The following is a 25,084-nucleotide window of genomic DNA, read 5'->3' as shown; positions in this document are numbered from 1 at the left end:
TAGTTGCAGACTCATCAAGCACATAGTTTTTCGCTATATACTTGTTGATACCGCTTGAGACCGTTGAATCCACAGCATCTCCTTCAAGCATCACGTGATTATTATTTTTTTGGGTTAGTAGGATAAGGTATTGGCTTTTCGATGCCTCCCGAGCTACGATGCTATGGGGAGGACTTTCATAACAGACCCGTCGGCGAGCCTTCCGAGCAACGATGCTATGGGAAGGTCTTTTTGGTTAACACACAAAGTCACTCACACACAATTATTTCACTCCACTATTAATTAATCCAAAATGTCAGTGCGTCTTTCGATCATTATATAGAAATGGCCTTTTCACCATTAAAAATAAAACCTTATTCAAAACATTATACACAATTTACCCGACGCCGTGCCTTCCGATCAACGATGACCAAATTTGTATGGAATTATATGGACAAACTAATGATGCAAAATGGCTTCTTTGGGCATACCGAAGGCACCAAAAAAGTTTCAGCCGGATTAAAAAATACAAAGAAAATCGAATGACCGAAATCCGAGAGAATTGCTCAGCTTGCTGTTTTTACATATGGGACGGACTAGATTAGAGCGGCAGTGAATTTCTTATAGAAGAACCTTGCCCTTGGGGCTATTTGGGCAAAAACAAGAACTGGTGACATTCTGAATCGATGGTTTATTCCTACCTTTTTTGACAGTTTTTCATATAGAGCAATTCCCTTAGAAGAATACCTGATTTTTTATGAAACTTTGTTTCTACTTTTTCTATCACCAATGAAGATATTTTGCATTATTTTTTCGTCCATACAAGTCTCCAAACAATTTTGCCAACCGATCGGCACAGCTAGTAATACTAGTAATACGTTCACTTTAAATGATGTATTTCTAATCTAATCTAATCAATCCCAAGATCAGCCAATCTTTCGAAGAGAGCCTGGAGAAAGCCTTAATTTAGATTACGCCTAGCCTTCTTCTTGTCATTTATTAACATTTGTAGGGCTTCATTGCATTAGAATGCATTGAAACATCACAAGCGTTAAAGCGGCCAGACCTACTGCGTAAAGTGTATCGCACACGGAGAGACCGGCCAGGGCAAATCTAAGAAATTCTTGGTTAATTTAACTAAAAGTATGGGCTAATTTTTTACACAGCTTTTTTTCAACAATCGATTGTTGATTTTGTTAACCCGAAATTGCTGACCACCAGTAGGTAAAAGTAACAAAAAAATAGTTAGAATTGCCATTTTTGTTGGTTAAATGACCAAAAAAATTCTAGCAGTCGACTGCTAGAATATTTTTCAGAAAATTAACTATTTTTTTGTTTTCAGCTGAATAATTGTTAAATATTCTGTAAAAAACAGGCTGGACAATATTTTTCAACTATTTTTAACTTTTTTTCGTTGTATCAACTGAAATATTTTTGCATGCAGCAAATTATTAGTGGTTTATAACAAAACATTTCTTAATTAAACATAATTTATGTTAGTGTCTATATATATTTTCTTTAATTATTTAACGATACAGGCTGGGCCGAATTTCTAGCTATATTTTTAACTAATGTCTTACTTGAATACAGAAAAATATTCGTACATGTAGTCAGTAATTAGCTGTAGTTAGCAATATTTTTATTTAATTTGCAGTAAATTTTGTAATAATGCCTCACAAATTAACTTGTTGTACTTGTACTTATTTGTATTTTTTTTAATTGTTATTATAAAACATGTTATGTTTGATTAATGTTTTAAAAAAATTATAATAAAAAAAGCATTTTACAAATTTTGTTAAACATGTTCAAAAAAATATGTTTAATTTCTCGTAAATTCCTTAAAAGTAGAAACCGAGCAAAAATTTCACCAAGTTTTAAGCTTATATTTTTATTATGTTGTATACAATTAAGTGTTGTATTCACTTACCATCACTGAGAAATCATCCGATAAGTCGTCATCATCTACAACGGTCTCATGTTTAGTTATTTTTCTTGAGGTTGGACACAGAATTTACACCAAGGCGAACCTTTTGCTGCAAATAGACATATGAAATTTATTATTATTCTAATAAAAAAAATTAATTCCGGCTCTAAACTGATAAAAGGAACGTAAATAAATGTAATTATAAACAAGAAATATCAATAATGCTACTTACCCAGTTTGCACTAATTTAACAACTACTTTTGGCAACATACTTTCATTGCATTTGATTCAATTTATTTAACGTACTCCGATTCCTGAAAACAATATTTTGAGTTTTACTTACCAGTTTATTGAGCAGTCTTTTTCAACAGCATTTTTAAAATATTAATATCTTCTTTTTTATATCTTATATATATTTTATTTTTTTAGACATTTCCCACCATCGAATTTTTATTTTGATATAATGTGTACGCATTTCCATGTATTTTATGGTTGATGATTCTGAAATATCCATCGTAAGCACGAAGGTTCCTGGTGATTCAGTTTTCTAATTAAAAACACAATAGATAAATTGTTGTGTAAAATTAAACCCATACTTACTTAGATTAACCAACATTTTGTTAAATTTGCCCGTGCAAGTATTGTCGTGCAAGAGTTGGCCCGCCTCTTCCTTCCACTGCCCCTCTCTTTCCTCCAAACATTATCATAAAGTCCCCTCGCATCAGAGGTCCCCATTGAGAATGTCCTCGTTTTGCTCTTCATAGTTTATCACCTGCAAAGAAATCATCAACAAACTTACTCACCAATTCCACCTTCACAGTTGCAGCAGTGTGCACTTCGATTTGCCACTTCAACTTAGCCAAATAGTGTAATTTTCACCTTTCACATCCTCTTACTTCACAATTAACAACACAAACTCAACAAACCGACCGCTCTCGTTCGAATCCTGACTTCAAATGACAGATGTAAACAAACCCAAGTTTATCTTCTAAATATTCAACCAAATGTAAATTATATTCAACCAACAAAATTTTTGATTTTCCTAAAACAAAAGCTAACAGTCGAGCACGTTCATTCGAGTCCGGGAAATCTGTTAGCTTTTTGCCTCTAGCATTTTCAACAAACAGGTTATTAAATAAATACTGAATTTTAGTTATTTTAACGGAATATTGGCAGTAACAAGTACGTTTTTGTTAAAATTTACGAAAGTAAAATCAACAATTTTAATTGTTAAAATTTCTGGGCACAGTCTCTCCGTGCAGAGATGATTCGTTGAATCTCAACGATGTATGTATCTTTTCCAAAGTTGATGTAATTCAACTCTAAAAGAATCTAAACATAAGTCACCCAATGACAACAACAAAAATGTGTCTTCTTCATAGCTGGGTACTCTACAACAACAACAACACACAATTTGACGCCACATCATCTGGTTTCGATTTCGTCTTCGCACAATTCTCTTTTGGCAATGACCTTTTTTTTCTTTTCATGGATTTTTTTTGGTCGACCAGGCCCCCTCCTTCTGAGGATCTTGGCGCGCAACAAGCAAACAAGTCCGTGCATGCAACGCGAAATCACTACTGCTGCTGCTACAAGTACACACAAATACACACGTGTGCAGAGGAAGGATATTTGATCTTTAAGGGCGGTTTAGGTAGAACTTTACCGACTGAATGCAACAATACACATTGTGTTGATGCTGGTATGTGTTATGTATTGGGAAGAATTTTTGGATTGATTTTTTTTTTTGGTTATGTAGGGTAAAGATACATTTGTGTGTCTTTTGAAGATAATTCAATCAAAATATTGTCCAATTTCTTCATTACTATTTAATTACTAGACAAAAACCAAACTAAAATTACTTTCATAAAAAGGTGCCATCTACAAATGACGTAGGGAAGGTCAGTTCTAGGATTTTGTGACGATCCGTGTACAAAAATTTGATTTTTTACGGGTATTGTCCGTTTCTTTCAAAGGTACACGCCGCGTGGCATTTGAGAATGTGCCGTAGACATGTTTGCCAGCGATTTTCTGCACTTTTGGTGCAATTGAAAACATATCTGCCAACAATGCTAGGTGATTCGAAGAAGAAGATCAACAAAAACCAAAACGTTCAGTATGGGATTTGACAGCGCGCATTTGCCGAAAGTGCGGCGCGTCGTTCCGAGTCTGGTTAGCCGCGTGTCTTTTTCGGGAATACGCGCAATAAAACAAGCTAGTACGGTATGTCCACGCATCTTTCCTTACTGATAGGTTTTGGATCGGACATATTTCTTCGCTTCACATTGCATGCCATTTCTGGATGACCCAATAATCCACCGCTTACCCTACCCCTTCGGCTGTGGTGCTTTGTTTCTTTTGGGAAACTTCTTTTCTTCAGCCCAGCTATTTTGTCTCGCTGGGGATCGATCCTGTTTTCGTGTCGCTGGCGTTGTTGTTGCTTGATCCTTGAGACTGCCCAGGCTTCACTAGTACCAGCTTGTGGCGCACGCGTCTGTATTTGTAAGGACGACATCTGTCCCCTTACGTACGGGTTTAAGGAAGGAGGGAACAAGAGAAAAAAAAAGTACGCGCGCGCGCACCCTTCTTTGCCCGGCGTGCCTCGACAGTTGTCGAGCATCCCTCGTGGACGGATGGCCGTTTGGATCCGTTAGGCCCTGGCAATGAATCGCCTTCTTTAATAACACAGATTTGCTATTGTTAAGTCGTTATTGTTTGTTGCTGTTGTTTTGGCATTGTTTTATTTTGTTGTTATTGTGTGAGTGTTGTTTTTTTATGGTGCGATTTTCCCCAAAATTTACCTTCAAAAAAGCAGTAAAACATAATATTTAACCGTCGTTTTTCTCTATTGTTTCAGGAAATCTGTGCACTGGTGCTAATATTAGTAAAATTTATAAACTGAGCGTGCGGTGAGTTGCTGATCGATCAAAGTGGCCTTGGAGGAAAATCTGCAAAAAAAAATCCAAGTTGTCAACAAAGGCAAAAGGAAGAAAAGCGAAATGTGTTTGGCTAGTCGAAAGCAGTTCAATATAGAAGCTAGCTAGTGTTTTATCAAAAGTAACAATTCGCCAAAAAAAAAAAAGAAAAAAGTTTTACACCATCAAAGTTCCTCTTAGCAAGTAAAACAAGCCGAGTGCGCGTGTTGTGAATAGAGAAAAAAGCCAAGCTGAATCTAAGTGACAGTTGCGGAAACCCGGTTTCGAAGCCAACTGACAGTTGTTTGGTGAAGCGTGTCGCGGTGTGTTTGTTTGTCAGAAAGGACCTCTCGCCTTCGAACGAGAGCAGCTCCGGGGAATGAAAATGGCCCCGGCGAAGCAGAACGGAACTACGGCGGCGCTGCTGCCACTGATCAGAAAAACCATCTCCACAAGGTGAGTGTCGTTGAAAAGTTTTGTGAATTATCAAGCTTTAATGGCCTATCAACACGATTTTACCAAAACTTCGTTGTAAACTGTTTCCAAGTAGGGACCTTCATAGGGAAATGAAATGTTCTGGGAGAAATTTCCAACACCCAAAGTCATTCAAATTTAATCTAATCTAGAGTACTTTTTCAAAAGGTCCTATGTGCAAAAACCTCAATCTGAGAAATTTGATGATAAAGTTTTGGTGCACATTTTTAAATCCCATTCAAACACGTTTGGGTATTTTTCGATTCTGAAAACGCCCAAATGGGTCTAGAGTAATGCTTTTCAAGTGTACATCTCGGGATTATATAAAAGACAAGATTACGCTTAGTTCTGACGCAATTTGGTTCATACAACCTGTGAGTGCACATAGGACACGTTTCATAGAACAATTTTTCAGGGTGGCCACTCAAGTCGGGAAATCGGGAAAGTCGGGAAAAAGTCGGGAATTCGCCAAAATCCGCCAAAAATCGGGAAAAAGTCGGGAATTTATGATTTTTTGTCAAAAAGTCGGGAAAAGTCGGGAATTATAAGCATGCTTGATTGAAAATTAATTTTTGAACACTTGAATAATTTTGTAATATATTGTACAATTCTTAAATTGAATTCACTCAATTCTGCTTAAATATCTTACTTTAAATTTAAGGTTCTTTTCACTATTTCAATATATTTGAGTATGGAAAAGCTGTTTAAGACATTCATAATCTTAATTAATATTGGAGTCTTTGACACAGATCTTCATAATATTTTTCATGAATCATATGATTTCTATAAATTTTTGTTTATCATACAAGAGGTAAAGTAAATGAAAAACTATTATAAAAATAGAGCCTAATGGCCAGCTTAGAGTTATGATTCTATTTCATTTTGTCACATAGATTGAATATTTGAAAACAGATTCCAACTTGAGTTTGGCAATGGTTTTTTGGAAAATATTTTTAATTGTTTAACTAAATTCTTTAAGTAATTAAAATATGTTTTTTTTAATGTTGCCGTTAAACTTTTTTTGTGAGTATGGTTAAATTACTACTATACATAAAGCTTGATTTTCAGTTTTCGGAAAACTTAAATATCGAATAAAATCCAAAATTTAAAAACTTTTTTACGTTTTGAAAACATCAAGAAAATTTTGAAATTGCAAAAAAAAATAATCCAAAAAATTTAGAGTTATTGCAAAACTGTTTAAAGAAATTGTCCCTTCAAACATTTTGCTTAAAATAAGTGGTAAACATAAAATCATATCTAACTGAATGTTCATTGAAAAAAAAAAACAGTTAAATACTGACCACTAGATAAATTAACATTGATTTAAAAAATCAATATCAAAAATTACAAAATTTAAAAAGAGAACCAGGCATTTTTTTTTTTTTTTGAATTTCTTGACATCTTTCTAAATCCTTTGAATGAATAATTTCTGCAATTATGTTTTAATCATTCTTTGATTTAAAATGATGATGAAGTTTTAAAAAAATAGGAACGAAATTTTAAGTTCAGTTATTCCCTGGGCCTTGTAAAGTCAAGGGGCATGATTTGATCCTAGTGCATTAGTTAAAATTTGGGTATACATTATTTTTTATAAGCACTATGGACACCACTTCATGCTACGAGAACTCGCTTTGTCGCAGCCCCAGGGCTTAAGCGTTGACCGATAAGCTGTCTTCGTGAACTAGGTAGTTCTCCGATAGTGAAAATATCACAATTGCACAAGACACCGCTGCTTCTGTGACTTTTTCACTATCACAATGTGGGATATAGGTTGGGACTTCAGGATAGTACAATTGATTTGTTGCTTAGCATTAGCATTTAAAATAAACCCGTATCCTTTCCAAATCTATTTGATGTTAAAGTTAGTTGCAATTGTTAAGTAAGAGTAATGCTGTCAATAAACTTTGATTGATATAGAATACTAGGCATTCTTTTATGTCAAATTGTCCATAGAGTCTCGATCAATCAATAATGTAATGATATCGGACAACATTCGTTGATCTGTTGAACTAACGGTTTTCGGATTATGGTTGTATCGACCATTGTTGCGAATCGAGGAACTACGGATCATTTGACGTAAATGGTCTTTTCTTTTTCAAATCGCGATTCTACCCTATTTGTATATCAGTTCATTTTTTTTTTATTGTTTTTGATAGAAGTAGTACTACAACAGTTAACGGAATGTTTAGGTTTGAACATCAAGTTTAGAGGATTTTAGATTAAAGTTTAGATTTTTAATCCAAAGTAGTTAGCAAATGAATATTTGGACTTATATGAATAATTGAACATTTCTGACTTATGAATAACACACAACTGTTCATTTATTCTAGAGTCAGATCCATACAGCGACATTGTTTATTTGGTCGAAGTGTACTAATTCATTGGCAGATCTGATTCTAGTTGTAATGTACGACAAGACTATTGACGGACGTGACAGGACGAGGGCCCAGTTTAGAGGTTTCAACATCAACGATGTGCGGCTGGACCACCCTCCCAAAAAAAAAAAAAAAAAAAAAAAAACGAAATTTTAAGTTCAGTTATTTTTAACTTTTTGTCATTTCCAGTTGAAACGATGTATCAAAAACTATACTTTTGCCAATTTAAAAAATAACATGAATGTTATAAGTATTGTTGAACTTTCGATATTTTTTTCAAAGACTAATTGTACGTGTTTCTACTCTGAATCGTAATAATGAAGTTTGTGAAGTTTTTTTCAATTGTTATTTAGTTTCTGTATTAACAAAAAATGCCTATATTTGGATTATTTTTAAATTCATTTTATTTTTTTTTTTCGGTGGTTAATATTGACTTTTCTTATAGAAAGTTTTTTGTTTGAAATCATTCTTTAGATAAGAAATGCGTATTATTTTAGCATTCTGGAAAAGTCTGGAAAAAGTCGGGAATTTGAAAATGGGATTTGAGTGGTCACCCTGATTTTTGCACATAAGACATTGGCATTGGACTATATTCATGTGGCATTGCACATAAAACTTTATCAAATAAAATTTAAATCTCGATTTAAACAAAAACTAAATTTTTGTAATAATAATGTATTTCCAACCCTCTCGCAACGTGTAGGCATCAGCTGATGAAGAGCATGAAATATTTCAATGCCTCCAGCGCGTGAGAGGAGAGAGAAGCCGTTATTTACCAATGAGCATTCTGTCAGATGGGTGGCGGGTAGGATAATTTACGATGCCAAATTAACCAATGCGCCAATGTAAACAATCAATATTGTTTACTTTGGCGCATAGGATAATTGACATGGTAAATTGTCTTATCCGCCTATCGAGCTGTGAGCGCACATAATACATTTTTAATCTTTCGTTTTGAAAGTTTTTGGCCCAAGTAGTGTAAACATATTATTTAACACTTATAAACAAGTGTTCCGATAGCCCCCAGCAGCACTGCATGTGCACAACTTTTATGCCAAAGTGATTACCACGTCACGGATTATTACCATGTCCGATTATCACGTCACAGTCTCACGTACCCCCTCTCCTTGTCACACTTGCGACAACTCTCCACCCCCTTAGAGCGTGACGTACTTTATGGATGACGCCTACGGCCTAACGAAGGATGCAAGATGTTGATTCAGGAGCGGCCCTGAGAACCTTGCTCTTCGCCAAAGAATTATTCCGATCTCAGGGTTGGATCTCCGAACGGGTTCTACGGCTGTTGCTTGGCCGAGGGTGAGGTCAGCTTGGGACTTGAAGAGCGCAAGTCGCACAAAACTGGAATCAATTGCGTTGATCGAGATGCTTATGCGGCGGTCCGAATCGCGCGCCTCGAAGTCATGTCCCCGAGCAAGTCCAGGATCTCATCGGAGTACTGGGTAAAGTGCTCGTATGAATCGAACGCCGCTAAACTGCCAGGTACATGAACGAGTCGGTTAGGTTGCCGACTTGATACCGTTTGGGAGGAGTCTGGAAAAACGGAAAACATCGGGTCACAAAAAAACAGAGGCACAGAAGAAAAACACTCGTAACGTGCTGTTGGCAGTTCATCAGCGGGACTTTGCCGGACAGCTCCAGATGCTGCAGGCAGGTCATATCATAGGACGAGTACGCCCAATGGACGTAATCCAGCATTGCATTGCAGACTGCACGATAAGAAAGGTAGAAACGAGTAGTCGTAGAAAGGTCGAAAGGTAGTCGTGCGGAATATCCAAGATGGAAACATCCGAAAAGATCAACCACTGCAGGTTTTCGTGCTCTTAGACAGACAGATGGACTTTATCTGGTTGTGACGTAGTTCTTAAGCTGGCTGATGAGCAGCTATTAGGACCTGTCAAGCGCGAAGAGTCACAAGCGATTCTTCAGCGAGGTAAGTTCGCTCAGATTAGCAGCCAATTCCTCCGTAAAACCAGTTCGTTTATGGCTGGCTGTGAGAAAAGATCATCACGACGACGAAGCCGCGACGCACTTGTCGTAGTGTCCATGCTGGAACTGAAAAACCACGGCGTAGTACTGACAGATCGTGCACGGCCGCCATGCGACCGCGTATTCCGTTACGGTGACGCTGCTCCAGCTGGACGATACCCTGCGTAGTCAGGAACAACACGTCGTGATCGGAGCGCTTCTGCAGAGCCTTTGTTACATACATGTAAATCGATAAAAAAAAAGTCAGAGGTTGGTGTGAGCACACACTTAATTTTATTAAAAAACTGTTATCAGGGCATTAAAAAACACATTTTCATCTATTATCAAAACATATTTGAAGACCCCTGGGCTTTGTCATAATGAGTATCATACACAGAAAAAAATATGTAAATTTACACAGCACGTAATTACTGTTTCTTATGTAAACTCACTCAATGTAATGTTGAAATATGATGTAAAGAGTAAAAAGTCATGGAAATTACTCCAATGTAATTCTAAATCTAATGTAAATCATGAATCTAATGGAAACGTTGAGCATGGAAACTCAAATCTGATGAATTTCTACCCGTGTTCGGCTTCCTGTAAATTCCTATTTAATGTAAATCATATATCCAATGTATTTCTGCCAAACGTTGACTTCAAAACTACCCGAACTAAAAATAGTTACCTATATTTGGTTCTCTTTCTATCGCTCTCATACTTCGCTGGCCCACTGCCTGAGCCTCGCCCTGAACAAGTTGATGCTTTAGCCGCTCGTTTATAAAATGCGAAGATGGCTCAGTCGGCAGCGGGTAGCAGCAGTAACACCGAACATCCTACCCGTCGTCCGTTCGATCCCAGTCCAGCGTTATCCCACTTGGCCGTCGACGAGAAAGCGTCCCCTACCTGTGAAACAACTTTTTAAAATCCGAATTTCCTTTTGCTGCCCGCTTCATTCATTTTAAAATAGAACATAGGCCACACCCTTTTCCTACTGCAATCCAAGTCGAGCTTCTCATTCCCATTGGCCAATCAGAATTAGTTGATTTGAACTAATGTAAATTTCAAAACTAATGTAAATTCCAAAACTAATGTAAATTTTCAAAACTAATGTAAATTTCCAATGAATCTTATGTAAATTTCCAATGAACCTAATGTAAATATACATCATTTATCATGATACCTTTTGGTACATGATAAATAATGTAAATTTACAGAAATATTTTTTTCTGTGTATAAACAGTTGATATTTATAGTTAAAATCCTAAATTCTACAAAAACTGATTTTTTAAAAACCTGTATCCTAACCTGACACCCACATTAAGATAGGGAAAAATCACATATGTAGCGGTTCATTGTACAAATGTGATATTTCCACTATCGGAGAACCTCCTTGTCTCGATGACAGCTTACCGGTCATCGATTAAGCCCTGAGACTGCGTCAAAGTGAGTTCTCGTAGCATGAAGTGGTGTCCATGTGTAAAAATGGAAGCTTCAGCAATATACTAAAAACTTCGATTTTAATTCCACATCGGATCAAATCATACTCCTTGCCAAATAAGCATCAAACCTACACAGAAAAAAATATTTCTGTAAATTTACATTATTTATCATGTACCAAAAGGTATCATGATAAATGATGTATATTTCCATTAGATCCATTGGAAATTTACATTAGATTCATTAGAAATTTACATTAGTTTTGAAAATTTACATTAGTTTTGAAATTTACATTAGTTTTGGAATTTACATTATTTCAAATCAACTAATTCTGATTGGCCAATGGGAATGAGAAGCTCGACTTGGATTGCAGTAGGAAAAGGGTGTGGCCTATGTTCTATTTTAAAATTATTGAAGCGGGCAGCAAAAGGAAATTCTGATTCTAAAAAGTTGTTTCACAGGTAGGGGCACTAGCGTGCCCAGGGTGGGGCAACATGGGGCAGTTGCCCCACCATCCTCGGAAATGTGTTCTAAAATTGGGCAGGGGGTGTCCATAAACGACGAAATTTTCAAAACTCTAATATTTTTGCCCCACCTTCCTTGAGGACCTGGGCACGCTAGTGGGTAGGGGACGCTTTCTCGTCGACGGCCAAGTGGAATGACGCTGGACTGGAATCGAACAGACGACGGGTAGGATGTTCGGTGTTACTGCTGCTACCCGCTGCCGACTGAGCCATCTTCGCATTTTATAATCAGGCGGCTAAAGCATCAACTTGTTCAGGTCGAGGCACAGGCAGTGAGCCAGCGAAGTATGAGAGCGATAGAAAGAGAACCAAACATAACTATTTTTAGTTCGGGTAGTTTTGAAGTCAACGTTTGGCAGAAATACATTGGATATATGATTTACATTAAATAGGAATTTACAGGAAGCCGAACGCGGGTAGAAATTCATCAGATTTGAGTTTCCATGCTCAACGTTTCCATTAGATTCATGATTTACATTAGATTTAGATTTACATTGGAGTAATTTCCATGACTTTTTACTCTTTACATCATATTTCAACATTACATTGAGTAAGTTTACATAAGAAACAGCAAATACGTGCTGTGTAAATTTACATATTTTTTTCTGTGTACTTACCGTATTTTTTGTTGCCACAATCCTTCGCCCTCCGACACTTTTCTTTAAAAACTCAGACAGTCCACAACAATGATCTGTCCGGGATCCTATCAACCAAAACAAAAAACATATTTTATGCTGTTTTATGAGTTGTTTTGGTATGTCATGCTGGGAGTCGTATCCGCCAGATTCAGGAGAGAGAGCTCATTGGTTAAATTTTGCTCTTCTCTTTGCTGTGTCAGGCATTGAAACATTTCATACTCTCTTACAGCTGACGTCTACACGTTAACCGGAACCTAGGCAAACATTATTTTTAAAAAGATATATGGATATAAAAAAATCTATCATTACTTTCTAATTATTCAATAAAATGCGTACATACGTCGTTATTATATTAGCGTATGTGCATAATGATTGAAATATATTTAAAATTGTACATAGGTCGATTTGTTATTGTCGTATGTGCATCATTTTACTGAATGCACATAGGACACTGAGAGGTAAAACGACGTAAATTATTTTGTATGAAAATTTAAGAGAATGCTCATAGGTTATTTTGCATTTCGCTAATAATTTTAAAAATTAAATACTTAGAAGAAATCGGGTTTGAGGATAGTGTAGTTTCGGATATGCAGAACGTCATGCATTGTATAACTCAGTTTGTTTACTTTTGGCGCATAGGACCTTTTGAAAAAGTACTCTAGTAATCTAATCTAATCGAACACAAGCGCAGCCAGTCCGAAGAAAGCATCCTGGAAGAACTTGTGGTTAGATTACGCCCCAAGTTCTTTCTTGTCAATATTAATAATTGCAGTACATCCGAGTTACCCCGAAAATGTATAGCAAAAATTAAAGCGGCCAGGCCTTCTGCGTTGCATTAACCGCAGAGACAGATTCTGTGAACGGACCACATTTCACAGAATCAACAGGGGAGGAAGGATGCGTGGACATACCGTACCAAACGCTCCGAATAAGTTGGGTGTGGTGTTTTAGTGTAAATTGGCAATTATTTATATTTTTAAGGGGGAAGTGGAAATGGGGAAAATGGGGTTGGGGAAGTAGGGATTGGGGAATGGGAAGTGGGAAAAGGGTAGGAGGGTTATTGAATTTATAATATTATATTTGTTGAGTCTCGCGGAGATCTTGGAGGATTAAAACACTTCCGTTTAGGCTGGTTTCACATAACCGTAGCTATAAGCTGCAAATTTATTAAAACTTTAGTTCTTGTACAATTTCCCATTAAATATTATCTTACATTTAGTGTAGACCTCCTTAAATGAGAAATCCCGCGAAAGAAACAACAGTTTAGTGTACAGGAAGGTTTCCTGTAGCAAATAACAAATTAAATTAAATTCAACTCATAAAAATATTGCATGACCTTTTGCATGCTTAGATTTACAGATCGAGGAGGAACGGGTCAAGTTGATGCGAATGTTCAACAAATCCCGCGCCGGTTATAGTTATTCAAACGCCCGAGGAGGCCAAAGCCAAGCGGGAGAGGATTCGAAAGGTTGCGAAAGTGCACGAGAAACAATTAATCGAAAACCGCGACCAGAGGAAAGTTTTGGGGCAAAAGGAGCACGAGACTAGGACAGGCAGGAATAGATTGAAACACGCGGCCGTTCGGGGCAGGCAACAGGGCAAAGCTTCATTTATTTATTTTGTAATATGTCTGTTGATCTCCTTCCGGATTCAGCCGGTGCTGGACCATTTGCTCCATGAGGTGGTAGCCGTGTCCAAAAACCAATTGATAGGACAAGACACCCATAATTCGCATACTGGAAGATTCTGCAGCACGTTGACGTCGGTCAGTTCCGTAAGTTTTGGGAAACAGCCGGTTGATTCCTTCTGCGATCGTGGACATGATTTCGGGTACATTTTAGTTTGGTTTGGTCGTTCTCAGTGATGGTTCGGAGTCTGCGTCAAGCGAGAATCGTTTGGGGGTGCTCAAAGCGGCCTGGTTGGTGCGCTTTCGGTTGACCTTGGTGTGGCAATTCCGGCACAGTGTTTCGTTCATTGCAAGCGCTATCTGAACTGCAAATTGTAGACAAATGACGGTGTTTTGAAGATAAATTTAGTTTTTTTGTGAATTTTGGTTTTGGGTTTTCGATGTCTAAAAGAACAAGAAGAAGGAGAGTTGCAGCCGAGGTGTGTTGTTGGCCATCCCATCAGCATAAGAAGCAGCTGGGAAACTTTTCTACACAGAAAAAAATATGTGAATTTACTCGACACGGAAAAAATGAATCACATGTGAACTCAGTTCATGTAAACTTGAGATTCGACGTAAACGGTTGAATCACACGTAAAATCATGTTTTTACGTATAATTTGTCGCAAATTTACATCAATTTGCATTTAAATTTAAATGTTTAATGACGTGCAAAAGTGTTACATCATAAATGATGTAACATTCGGAAATATTTTTTTGTGTGTAGGTCGAGAACCCGTCAGGTTCTTGTTCTATGTTTAGGCGGGGCCGGACAATGCCCAATGACCTCGGAATTGGACCGCAAGGAGCTCTGTCATTCTGAAATGGGTCATTGGAAGCAGCGCGAGGGCTAACACCACCTAATGTCCGGGACTGCGATAAGTTGTATCAGCATAAACCAAGTCTGATACAGATTATACCTTCCCATAATTTCGTAGCCGGATTGGTTGAACACACACACACACACACCTTTTGCATGCTTAGATTTAAGTATAAAAATAAATCAATGCGTAGTCCTACGTCAACGCCAACGCTGTCGAAGCCATTGCACTTTGCAACTCACGTTTTTCATCTAGTAGTCCGTGCCCGGATCACCGCGAATGATGCTGCACCTGGGACGGAGTCGCCGTTTCCGTAGTATTCTGCCGGTCCGCGGAACTGCTGCAATATTATATTATAATGCAATATATAATAAAGGGGAAACTACCAGATTATTATCAACAACAGTTGTACAATACTTGTAATTGTTATAAGTCTCGTTTTTTGCCAAAATTATTTTAAATTGATTCCAACCTTGTTCTTGCATGATCTTGTTGCTCGATTGGAACCCCGATTTGACAGTTCGATTGGAACCCTGAGAGTGACATTTCGCTTCTCCATATAGGCTCTCTAGTTCCAATGTTTGATTGACATTTTACTTCCTTGGTGATTGCTTCCGTAGAAAACTAAATAATGTTGATTGTTGATAGGCCTGAAGTCTTTATTTCCTAAAGCCTGATCTTGCTGCGATCCCTGTCTGGCATCGATGTAACAAAGTAAAACGTTGTTTAATCCACCTTTAGGTGGTTGGTGCCTTCCTCTCATTTATAGAGTAATTCCAACCCCCCTAAAGTGTCCACATGATTTATGGATCGCTCCTGAGGTAATCACAGCACCAAAGAGGTTCTAATAATAATAAGTGATGAGTAAAAAACATACTGCCTACAGACTTTTTGCCAAGATTGTACATACACTGCCGTAGGGAAATGGATTAAGGTTATGTAAATTCAGAGCATTTTTTAAATCACTTGTGATTTTAGAGATGTAAGTCAGATCTTGAAAATTCTTAATTGACAAGAAAGGTTATTTCAGAACCTTTCTAAAAATATATGATATGGCAGGTTTCCATGCAAAAACCACCCTTTTTGCAAATTGTGAAATTTATATGCAGCAGGTTTTTAAGCATAATTTTCGATGAGCTTTACTAAATATTATAAATTTCAATCGGGACTTATGGGAACCCAAGATGAACCGAATGAGGCCAATACGGTCAAAATCGGCTCAGTCAGTGACGAGATATTCCAGTGACATTGATTCGGTACACATGTCTACATACAGCCAAACACACATACATTTACTCAGCTAGTGATTCTGAGTCGATATGTATAAATGACGGTAGGTCTAGGAGGTCTAATCTAATCTAATCAGACCCTAGCGCAGCCAATCTTTCGAAGGGATCCTGGAGAGTGCCTTAGGTTAGATGACGCCTAGCACTCTTCTTGTCATTTATTAACATTTGCAGTGCGCCATTGCATTGAAATGCATTGAGACATCACAAGCGTTAAAGCGGCCAGGCCTACTGCGTAAAGCCATATCGCAGAGATGACTCGTAATTGGGTTGAGTTTGAGCACTGAGTGTTCGAACAACAACACAATTCTGAATCGACAGGGGAGGAAGAAGCGTGGGGACACACCAGCATACGCTCCGAGATTTGGTTGTATTCGTTGGGAGCACCATTCTGAGAAGGTTTGGTACTCCGGGACCCTCTGGGATGGGACATTGTATTTCCACGAATGCCCTGGAAACTATTTGCCGTGGTTATAGCGCCACAACTCGCTCTCTGTAACAGTATTCCTAATTCCAGTCCAAGTTCACCAAGTCGACATGGCCTAGTGGTTAGTTTTACGACAAGTTCTCGAGATGGCCGTGACCATTAGGTCAAATAAAAGACTCGCCGTAACAAATTAAAACTTAGACTTTATTCACGCGACTAACCGCGATGGCGGTCTAGCTAAGATTGACGCACAAAAGACGAACACGTTAAAAATTATCACTCCTAGCTTCCGGCGTCGTTCATCTGTCATCTCTCGGATGAGAGCGAAGAGCCCAGCGGCGAAGTTCTGGTAGCGCTGCAGTGCGCCCAGAAACTCAGGTCCGGTTCATCACAACATCTCCCCCTAGTAGCGAAGGTACGGGTTGAAGCGCACAGGAGGTTTTCGTACCCGCGAAGAACGCCGTGGCTGCTGCACAGGTGGCTGTGCAGTTGGAGTACTCGCTACTGCAGACTCGAAGCTGGAAGATGAGGTTGACGTCGAGGATGAGGACGAGGACGTCGAGGCCGGAGACAAGTCCGGGCTGGAGCGAACCTCAGGAAGGGACGGCGACAACGACGGGAAGTCAAAACCGTGGAAATCATCGCTCAGCGTCGTTTGGTTCGGGGACGCTGTAGGCGGCGACGACGCGTTGGCGGTTGTGACCAGGTCCCAAGCGTCAAGCAGAACGTCCATCGGTAGTTGCTTCTGCTTAGCCGGCTGGCTCGTTCCAAGTGCTTGGCCAGGGCTCGAAGTCGCTCGGTTCTTGATCTGGTTGATGTGCGACCGCACAAGACGGTCTCCGTCGCCCAACACGTTGTACATCACTCGACCGACTTTCTCGATGACTACACCCGGAAGCCAACTCCAGGTGTTCTTGGCGTAGACCTTCACAAACACGGCGTCGCCTCGGTTGAGGGACCGTTTCTTAACTTCTGGCAGCTGGACTGGTTCAGGTGGTTTGCTCGGCGGAGGACGAAGTAGTTCCAGACAAGTCCTGACACGTCGACCGAACTTCAGATGGCGAGAGGCCATCCGGTGCTGACTGGTTTGGAGTACTTCGGTAAGTCAGCAGAAAAGTGTCCAGTGCAGCGTCCATTTTTCCTCTCCCCTCTCGAATCTTTTTCACCGCGCGCTTGAACGTATCGACAAAACGTTCTGCCTGACCGTTAGACTGGGGGTGAAACGGGGCAGTGGTGACGTGGTCGATCCCGTTTTCGGCGCAGAACTGCGCGAACTCGGCGCTGGTGAACTGGGTTCCGTTATCCGATACCAGCTTTTCCGGCATCCCCAGACGTGCGAACAAGCTTCGCAGGATGGCAATCGTTGCGATGCTTGTGATCCGGCGTGTCTGCACAATCTCTGGCCACTTGGTGTAGGAGTCGATGACCAGCAGAAAGTACTCACCATCGATCGGCCCGGCGTAGTCGACATGGACGCGCTGCCACGGACGTGCTGATTTCGGCCAGGGGATCGGAGGGGCGTGCGCCGGTGCCTTGGAAGCAGCGGCACAGTGTGGACACGTTCGCACGTAATCAGCAATCTCGACGTCCAGCGAAGGCCAGTACACGTAGCTGCGGGCCACAGCTTTCATGCGACCGATTCCAGGGTGGCCTTGGTGGAGTTGGTCGAGACATCGCTTGCGCAGGTGAGAGGGAACCACGAGACGGTCGCAGAAGAGAATGCACCCCTGCAGGGTCGTGAGCGAATCGCTCTGGTTGTGGAACCGCTTGAGCTCACGGTCGGCGCTGGCAGGCAGTGCTTTGGGCCAGCCTTCTTGGACGTACCGGTAGACCTTGTTCAGGACCGGATCCGTGTGGGTGCTATCTCGTACCGTCTTGAAGCTGAGGGGCAAAACGTCGAACGACTCGAACGCTGCTGATCGGACGTCATCCTCGAGTGTGACGGCTGCAATCACGTAGTCTTCGTCGGGTTTCACGTGGCGGTTGATCAGCCGAGACAGAATGTCGGCATGTCCAAACTTGTCCGTGGCCACGTACTCGATGGTGAAGTCGTACATGAGCAGCATTAGGGCCCAGCGCTGCAACCGGTTGGCGGTGTACACTGGAATGCCTTTGGGTGACCCGAAGATGCGCAAGAGCGGGGCATGGTCCGTCTGCAGCCGGAAGTGCTGGCCGAACACCATGCGATGGAACTTGGTGATCGCAAAGATGATGGCAAGTCCTTCTCGATCGATCTGGCTGTAGTTGCGTTCGGCGGGTGCGAGTGCTCTCGATGCGTGCTGCACGACCTTGACTGACCCGTCCGGGAAGCGATGGCTGATGGTCGCTCCGAGGCCGATCGACGACGCGTCTGCTGAGACGATGATCTCCAGGGCCGGATTGTAGTGCGTCAGCAGAAGGTCGGATGAGAGGATCTCCTTGAACTTGTTGAAGGCACGTTCGCAATCGGGCGTCCAATCGAACTTGGCGCCCGCCTTCAGCAGTTCGTCCAGGGGTAGCGGAGCGCTCGCATGTTGGGGACAAACTTTCCATAGTAATTTATTGCCCCAAGGAAAGAGCGCACTCCGGACACGTCGGTTGGAGCCGGCATCATCTTGATGGACTCGATCTTCGCGGGATCCGGACGTGTACCATGCTGGTCCAGCAGGTGCCCCAAATACTTGATCTGCTTGCGACCGAACGAGCACTTTTCAAGTCGGACTGTGAATCCGAAGTCTTCCAAGCGTTGAAAAAGTGCGTTGAGGTTATGCCAGTGTTCTTCTTCTGTCGCTCCGCCAACTACGATGTCGTCGATGTACCCGCAGGTCTGCTTGAGTCCAGCCAACATAGTTTCCACTATTTGCTGGAACGCCCCAGGTGCGGGTTTGACTCCGGGCGCAAGACGGTTGACCTTGTAGATGCCCCGGTGAGTGTTGATCGACAGGAGTAGGCTCGAAACATCATCGACCTCCACTTGTAGGTAGGAGTCTGACATGTCGATAATGCTGAAAAACTTGCAGCTGGAGAGCTTCATGAAGATGTCCTGCGGCAGCGGAAGGGGGTACTGGTTCGGCTGCAGAGCCGCGTTCAGCCCGGTAGAATAGTCCCCACAGATCCGGATTGTGCCGTTCGCCTTGCGGACGACCACGATCGGAGCGGCCCACTCCGAGTAGTCGACAGGCGAGATGATGTTTAACCGCTCCAGGCGGTCGAGCTCCTCGTCCACGGTGCTGTGCATGGCGTATGCGACCGGACGCTTTGGGCGGAACACTGGCTTCTGGTCAGGCTTGAGCTCCAACTTCACTTGTGTCTTGGTGCAGCGGCCCAGTGTCGTGCTGAACACCGAAGGATACGCCGTCTTGAGACGACCAACGATTGAAGTGGAGGACGTTTCCCGACCTGGCGGCAGAACACGTTCATCGGGACCGCATCCAGCTGGAACTTCTCGATCAGGTCCAGTCCCATGATGTGCAGGTCCTGGTTCACCACAAACACTACACCCATTTCCGACACACCGTTCACTGTGATCGAACAATCAAACTCGGACTCAAGTTTGAGAGGATCACCAGATGCAGATTTAGCGTTCACTTTTGGTGGTCTTGTGGGTGGTTTCCCGAGCCTCTTCCAGGTCTCGCTGGACACAACACTAATGTCCGACGCAGTGTCGAACTGCAACTTCACGGAAACGCCGTTTAATGTCACTGGCACAAATTTCCGTCTTTCTTTTATTGAGTTCACTTGCACTATTTTTGTTTCCACTGTGACACTGTTTGTTTTTGTTTTTCTTTTCCCTTTCTTCGCTGTGCGGCAGTAGCCCTCCTTATGCCCGTAGCGGCTGCACTCCGAGCACTGATGGGACTTGAAATGGCAATCCCGATTGTAGTGCATTGCACCACAGTTCCAACACGGGCCAGGCGGAACTTTTTCACCCTCGCCGTGCGGGGTCTTCCTGCCTCCGGGATGCTGTTGACGTTGACGGAACTCGCGCGGCGCCTGCCTCTGGGCCCACTGCCGAGGTTCCTGGGACGGCTTTTGGAACTGCTGCTGCTTACGGATGGCGTGAACCGAACTTCCGGGTTTCTCGATCATGGCAGTGTCGTGACGAAGCGTCAAAAGGCGTTGGCACTCCGACGACAGCTGCTCGAGCGTAACATCCGTCTTCTCCTCGATGCGAGTTAGCAGCCTTGTCCGTATTTCTCCGTCCGCTTCGTCCTTAAGACCGCACACGAACATCAAACACTTAAACTCCTCCTCCGACATCTTGCCCAGCTCGAACTCCACACAGTTCTTGTTGATTCGGCAGGCGTACGCTACGTAATCCTCGGTCGCTCCCTTGGCAAGTTGCAGACAGCGGAACCGTTTGCTGATAGTGGATTCCGTGGTGCCAAACAACTTCCCGAGCTTCTCGACGGTTTGCTCGAAGGAGTAGAAACTGGCGGCTTGCGGCAGAATGAAGCTCAAATAGCGTTCGTGCTCCACAGTGCCGAGTTTCCGCATCAGCAAGCGTACTTTTGCCGGATCATCCAGTCTTGCAGCATCCTTATCAAACAGGTCTTTGTAGCGTGAGAACCAAGCGTTGAAGGTTATGTTGTTCTCGCTGTCGCACCGGAACTCTTTGACGTTTCCCGCTAGCGAGTCAAGGACTGCTTCGGGGTTCGGCGGTACGTGCACCTGGATGTTGCGGAGGATGTTGCCTTGCTGCTGCATGAAATTCCTTTGCTGCTCCTGGACCAGATGGTTGTTCTGGAGGAGCTGGTTGGTGATGGCTTGTTGCTGTTGAAGCTGGTGCAAAATCTGCGCGATGACGACGTCCGTCGGCAGCGGCTGCTGCTGCTGTAACAGCTGCTGCTGTTGCACGTTCGGAGGGACCGGCGCAGGCTGATTGTCGTCGACCCCGGACATGTCGTCGTCGAGCATCGACCGCTTCCGCTTTTTCCGCGTGGGTGACGCGATGTTCCCGGTTAAATTCCGACGAAATCCGGACAACTTCGCGCACACGAACTATCGTCGCCACTTTTACGACAAGTTCTCGAGATGGCCGTGACCATTAGGTCAAATAAAAGACTCGCCGTAACAAATTAAAACTTAGACTTTATTCACGCGACTAACCGCGATGGCGGTCTAGCTAAGATTGACGCACAAAAGACGAACACGTTAAAAATTATCACTCCTAGCTTCCGGCGTCGTTCATCTGTCATCTCTCGGATGAGAGCGAAGAGCCCAGCGGCGAAGTTCTGGTAGCGCTGCAGTGCGCCCAGAAACTCAGGTCCGGTTCATCACAACAGTTAGCATTTTTGCTTACCAATCCAAAGGACGGGGGTTCGAACCCCGCAACGAGCGACTTTGATTTTCCGTTCTTAGGTATTCATCATTTCTAATTTCTGTGTTCTAAACTTTCTCGTTGGGAGCAGATGGGCATCGAACCCAGAACCATTCGCTTACAAAGCGAACACCGTAACCAGTCAGCCATGGCTGCTCCCGGACCTTTGGACTCCGAGGTTCGAGCAGAAACTTGCAATAGAGACCACAAAAGACCTGGAGGTCGTTAAAGTGTATGGTTTGATTTTTTTGTTCTATCCATTCTTCAAAAAAATTTAGGAGCTTGAAAAAAATTTAATGTTCCCCATATGGCATAATGCCATTTAGCATGAATCCGTTTGGCATAATGGCCATTTAATTGTCAGTTTAGTTCCATAATAGAATTACTTTAAAGAAGTCATTGTTGACTCCACTGAGTTTTCACTTCTTTGAATAACGAAAAAAATTACTTTTGTTAGAAGTTATCACAAAAAAGTGAAATCTTAACACTTCACACTTTAAAACTGGTCGCTTTTTGAAATAAATAGTACATCACGAAATTAACAAACTTTTTGGGAAATGGACCATTCTGAGAAATGGGATAGAATCTTTTTGATGTTTGAATTGAGAACTTCTCATTGAATTTAGGCATTCTCGTCAGACGAGAATAGACTATAGAAACATTTCTGTAAAATGCTTGTGAAAGAAATAGCAATAACTTTTGATAAAAGTCAAATAAAACAGAAATGTTCACAAAAAGTTGCTCTACTGGTTGGTGAATTTGGTTCTGATAAATTTCAAGGACACCCGGATTATCGATCACTATTCAGACACCACCGCTTTGAGTGATGGGAAAGGGTATATAATTTGGTCAATTCTGAATCGGCCAGGCCCACCTTCGGACGCTTACCAAAATGTTGTTTCGTTGCAAAAATCATTCCCCCCTTTAACATCTCTGTATTTCCTCTACTCTCCTTTCAGATCCAAAGCCACCACCGTCAGCCAGAACCAAAACACAGATGACGCGCAGCAGCAGCCACTGCAGCGCGGCAAGCGGAAGGCCGACGTCAGCCCGCTCAAGTATGACCGGGGCGTGAAGCGATCCGCGCTCTGCAATCTGACCAATGCCGCCAACGTCCCGACCACCGAAAGCGACTCCGATGCCGGCGGTTTCAAAGGCCTCAAGGTGCAGAATGTCAATGGCGCCACCGGCAAGGTCACAGGCCTGCTCCAAGTGGCCAGCAATATCGGCAACAACAAGAAGACTGCAAAGACTGTGACAGAGGTGTTCACCAAGCCGGACCCCGACGGACCAAAGACCCGCGCGGCCACCAAAATCTTGACTCGTGCCGCCAGCCGGCAGAAGCTCGACACTGGAAGCAGCAAACCGACGGCCACCAAGACCAAGACCCTGACGGCATCGATCGGGCACGCGCTCAAGGACCAACTGTCCGCGATGACCACCACCATCGTGAAGCCGAAAGAGATGACGGCCGACGGCGGCGCCAAACTGGCCGCCACGAGCCAGGCCGCGCAGCAGGGCAAACCAAAGCGTAGAATATCGAACGAGTTTGAAAAGACTGAGGACAGTTTGTACGTGTCCGCGCTGGAGGACATCACATCGAGCGGTTCGCTCCGACTGTCGGACAATTTCGGCTCGCGGTCGGCCACGCCCAAGGATTCGGCCAAGGGCGCCAGCCCGTCGACGGGATCGCCACAAAAGCGCACCCCGGACGGCGTCGAAGACTACGATCTGGTCAACTGGAACGACGTGTTCCAGGTGTCGCACTACGCGCACGAGATCTTCCAGTACCAGAAGGATCGCGAGCCGACGTTCGCCATCCCGGACTACATGACCCGGCAGCCGCACATCAGCAAGTGGATGCGGGCCCTGCTGGTGGACTGGATGGTGGAGATTCAGGAGTCGTTCGAGCTGAACCACGAGACGTTGTACCTGGCGGTGAAGATTGTGGACATTTACCTGTCGCGGATGGAGATCCAGAAGGACTCGCTGCAGCTGCTGGGCGCGGCGGCGCTCTTTATCGCGGCCAAGTATGATGTAAGTGCGAAGAAACTCTTGCCTGAATTAAGGCTAATAGAAACAATTTCGTTTTCCCCTTTCAGGAACGCGTCCCGCCCACCGTAGACGACTTCCACTACATCTGCGACGGCGCGTACCAGCGGCGCGAAATGATCCTGATGGAGATGACGGTGTTCAAGACGATCGGCTACGACCTGGGCATTCCGCTGTCGTATCGGTTCCTGCGGCGGTACGCCCGCGTCAACCGCATCGACATGCCCGTCCTCACGCTGGCCCGCTACATTCTGGAGTTTTCGCTGATGGATTACGCCATCGTGCAGCTGAGCGACTCGAAGCTCGCGTGTGCGGCGCTGTTTATCGCGATGCGCATGAACAACATGCCCGGCTGGAACAAGACGTTGGAGTTTTACTCGGGTTGGTTTCGTCGAGGCAATCGTTTAACCATTTTCCCCCTAATTTTTTTTTTATTTTACTCTTCCAGGCTACAAAATCGAAGACTTTGCCGCGATCGCCGTGCTGCTGAACAACATCATGACCCGCAAGCCGAAGGAATCGCTCAACACCGTCCGCCACAAGTACTCGCACGAGCTGTTTTTCGAGTCGGCCAAAAAGCCCTTCATCACCGACCTGCGGGTGCTGTTTGACACGACCGGGCTCGACCTGACCGCGATCCAGCAGCTGCAGGTGCCGGCCTCGTCGCTCTCGATGACGGCAACCGTGAGTGGCAGCAGCAGTGCCAGGTCGGCCGGAACCACGACGGCCGTTTGAGCAAAGGAACGGGAGAGTCAAGCTGTTTTGTGCCACGCCACCGTAGTTAGTCGGAATATTAATTACCTACCACAAAACGTATATTTTTGAAGAGTGCGATCTTTCTTTTTCAACAAATCTTTTGAAGAAACAACAAAAACAATGCTTAACACAGAGTGTCGTTTTCTTTTCAGTTTCCCCGTTTTTTCAGTTTGTTTTATTATTGCAGAATGTTTTCTTTCTTTATATATTGTGTTTTTCTTCCCTATAAAAAACTTTATCCCTTTTGTTTGAGTTTATCTTCATTTTTTTAAAGAAATTAGCCAAACCCACAAATAGATCTCGAAATTGAATTTAAACAATCGTTGGCGAAGGTGACAAAATATAAACTTATTTTTAACAAAACTAAAAGAAAAAAAACGTTTCGGTTCGAAATTAGCGCAAAGTGCGCGTAATGGTAGGGAAAACTGGTTTATTTATTTGTTAAGAGGATTGCGTGGAAACGACGAAATACCAACATTTCTAATAAAGTGTGCGACAAATGGCACGCGCCCAAGGAAAAAAA

General features: G+C 42.8%; 1 protein-coding gene across 1 annotated transcript in view; it reads left to right on the top strand.

The window, feature by feature from the left end:
* Positions 1-24,810, top strand: part of LOC6047408 (G2/mitotic-specific cyclin-B3) — a 37,899-nt gene extending 13,089 nt beyond the window's left edge. Inside the window, exons 2-5 of the mRNA XM_038255966.1 lie at positions 4,761-5,274; positions 22,713-23,790; positions 23,856-24,186; positions 24,254-24,810. Of these exons, the coding sequence (XP_038111894.1) occupies positions 5,198-5,274; positions 22,713-23,790; positions 23,856-24,186; positions 24,254-24,540 (1,773 nt within the window). The 5' untranslated portion in view covers positions 4,761-5,197 and the 3' untranslated portion in view covers positions 24,541-24,810. The remainder of the gene's footprint in view (positions 1-4,760; positions 5,275-22,712; positions 23,791-23,855; positions 24,187-24,253) is intronic.
* Positions 24,811-25,084: the final 274 nt, after the last annotated feature.

Source organism: Culex quinquefasciatus, chromosome 1, assembly GCF_015732765.1.
Source record: "Culex quinquefasciatus strain JHB chromosome 1, VPISU_Cqui_1.0_pri_paternal, whole genome shotgun sequence".
NCBI classification, from domain to species: domain Eukaryota; kingdom Metazoa; phylum Arthropoda; class Insecta; order Diptera; family Culicidae; genus Culex; species Culex quinquefasciatus.
This window is presented reverse-complemented; position numbering and strand designations above follow the sequence as displayed.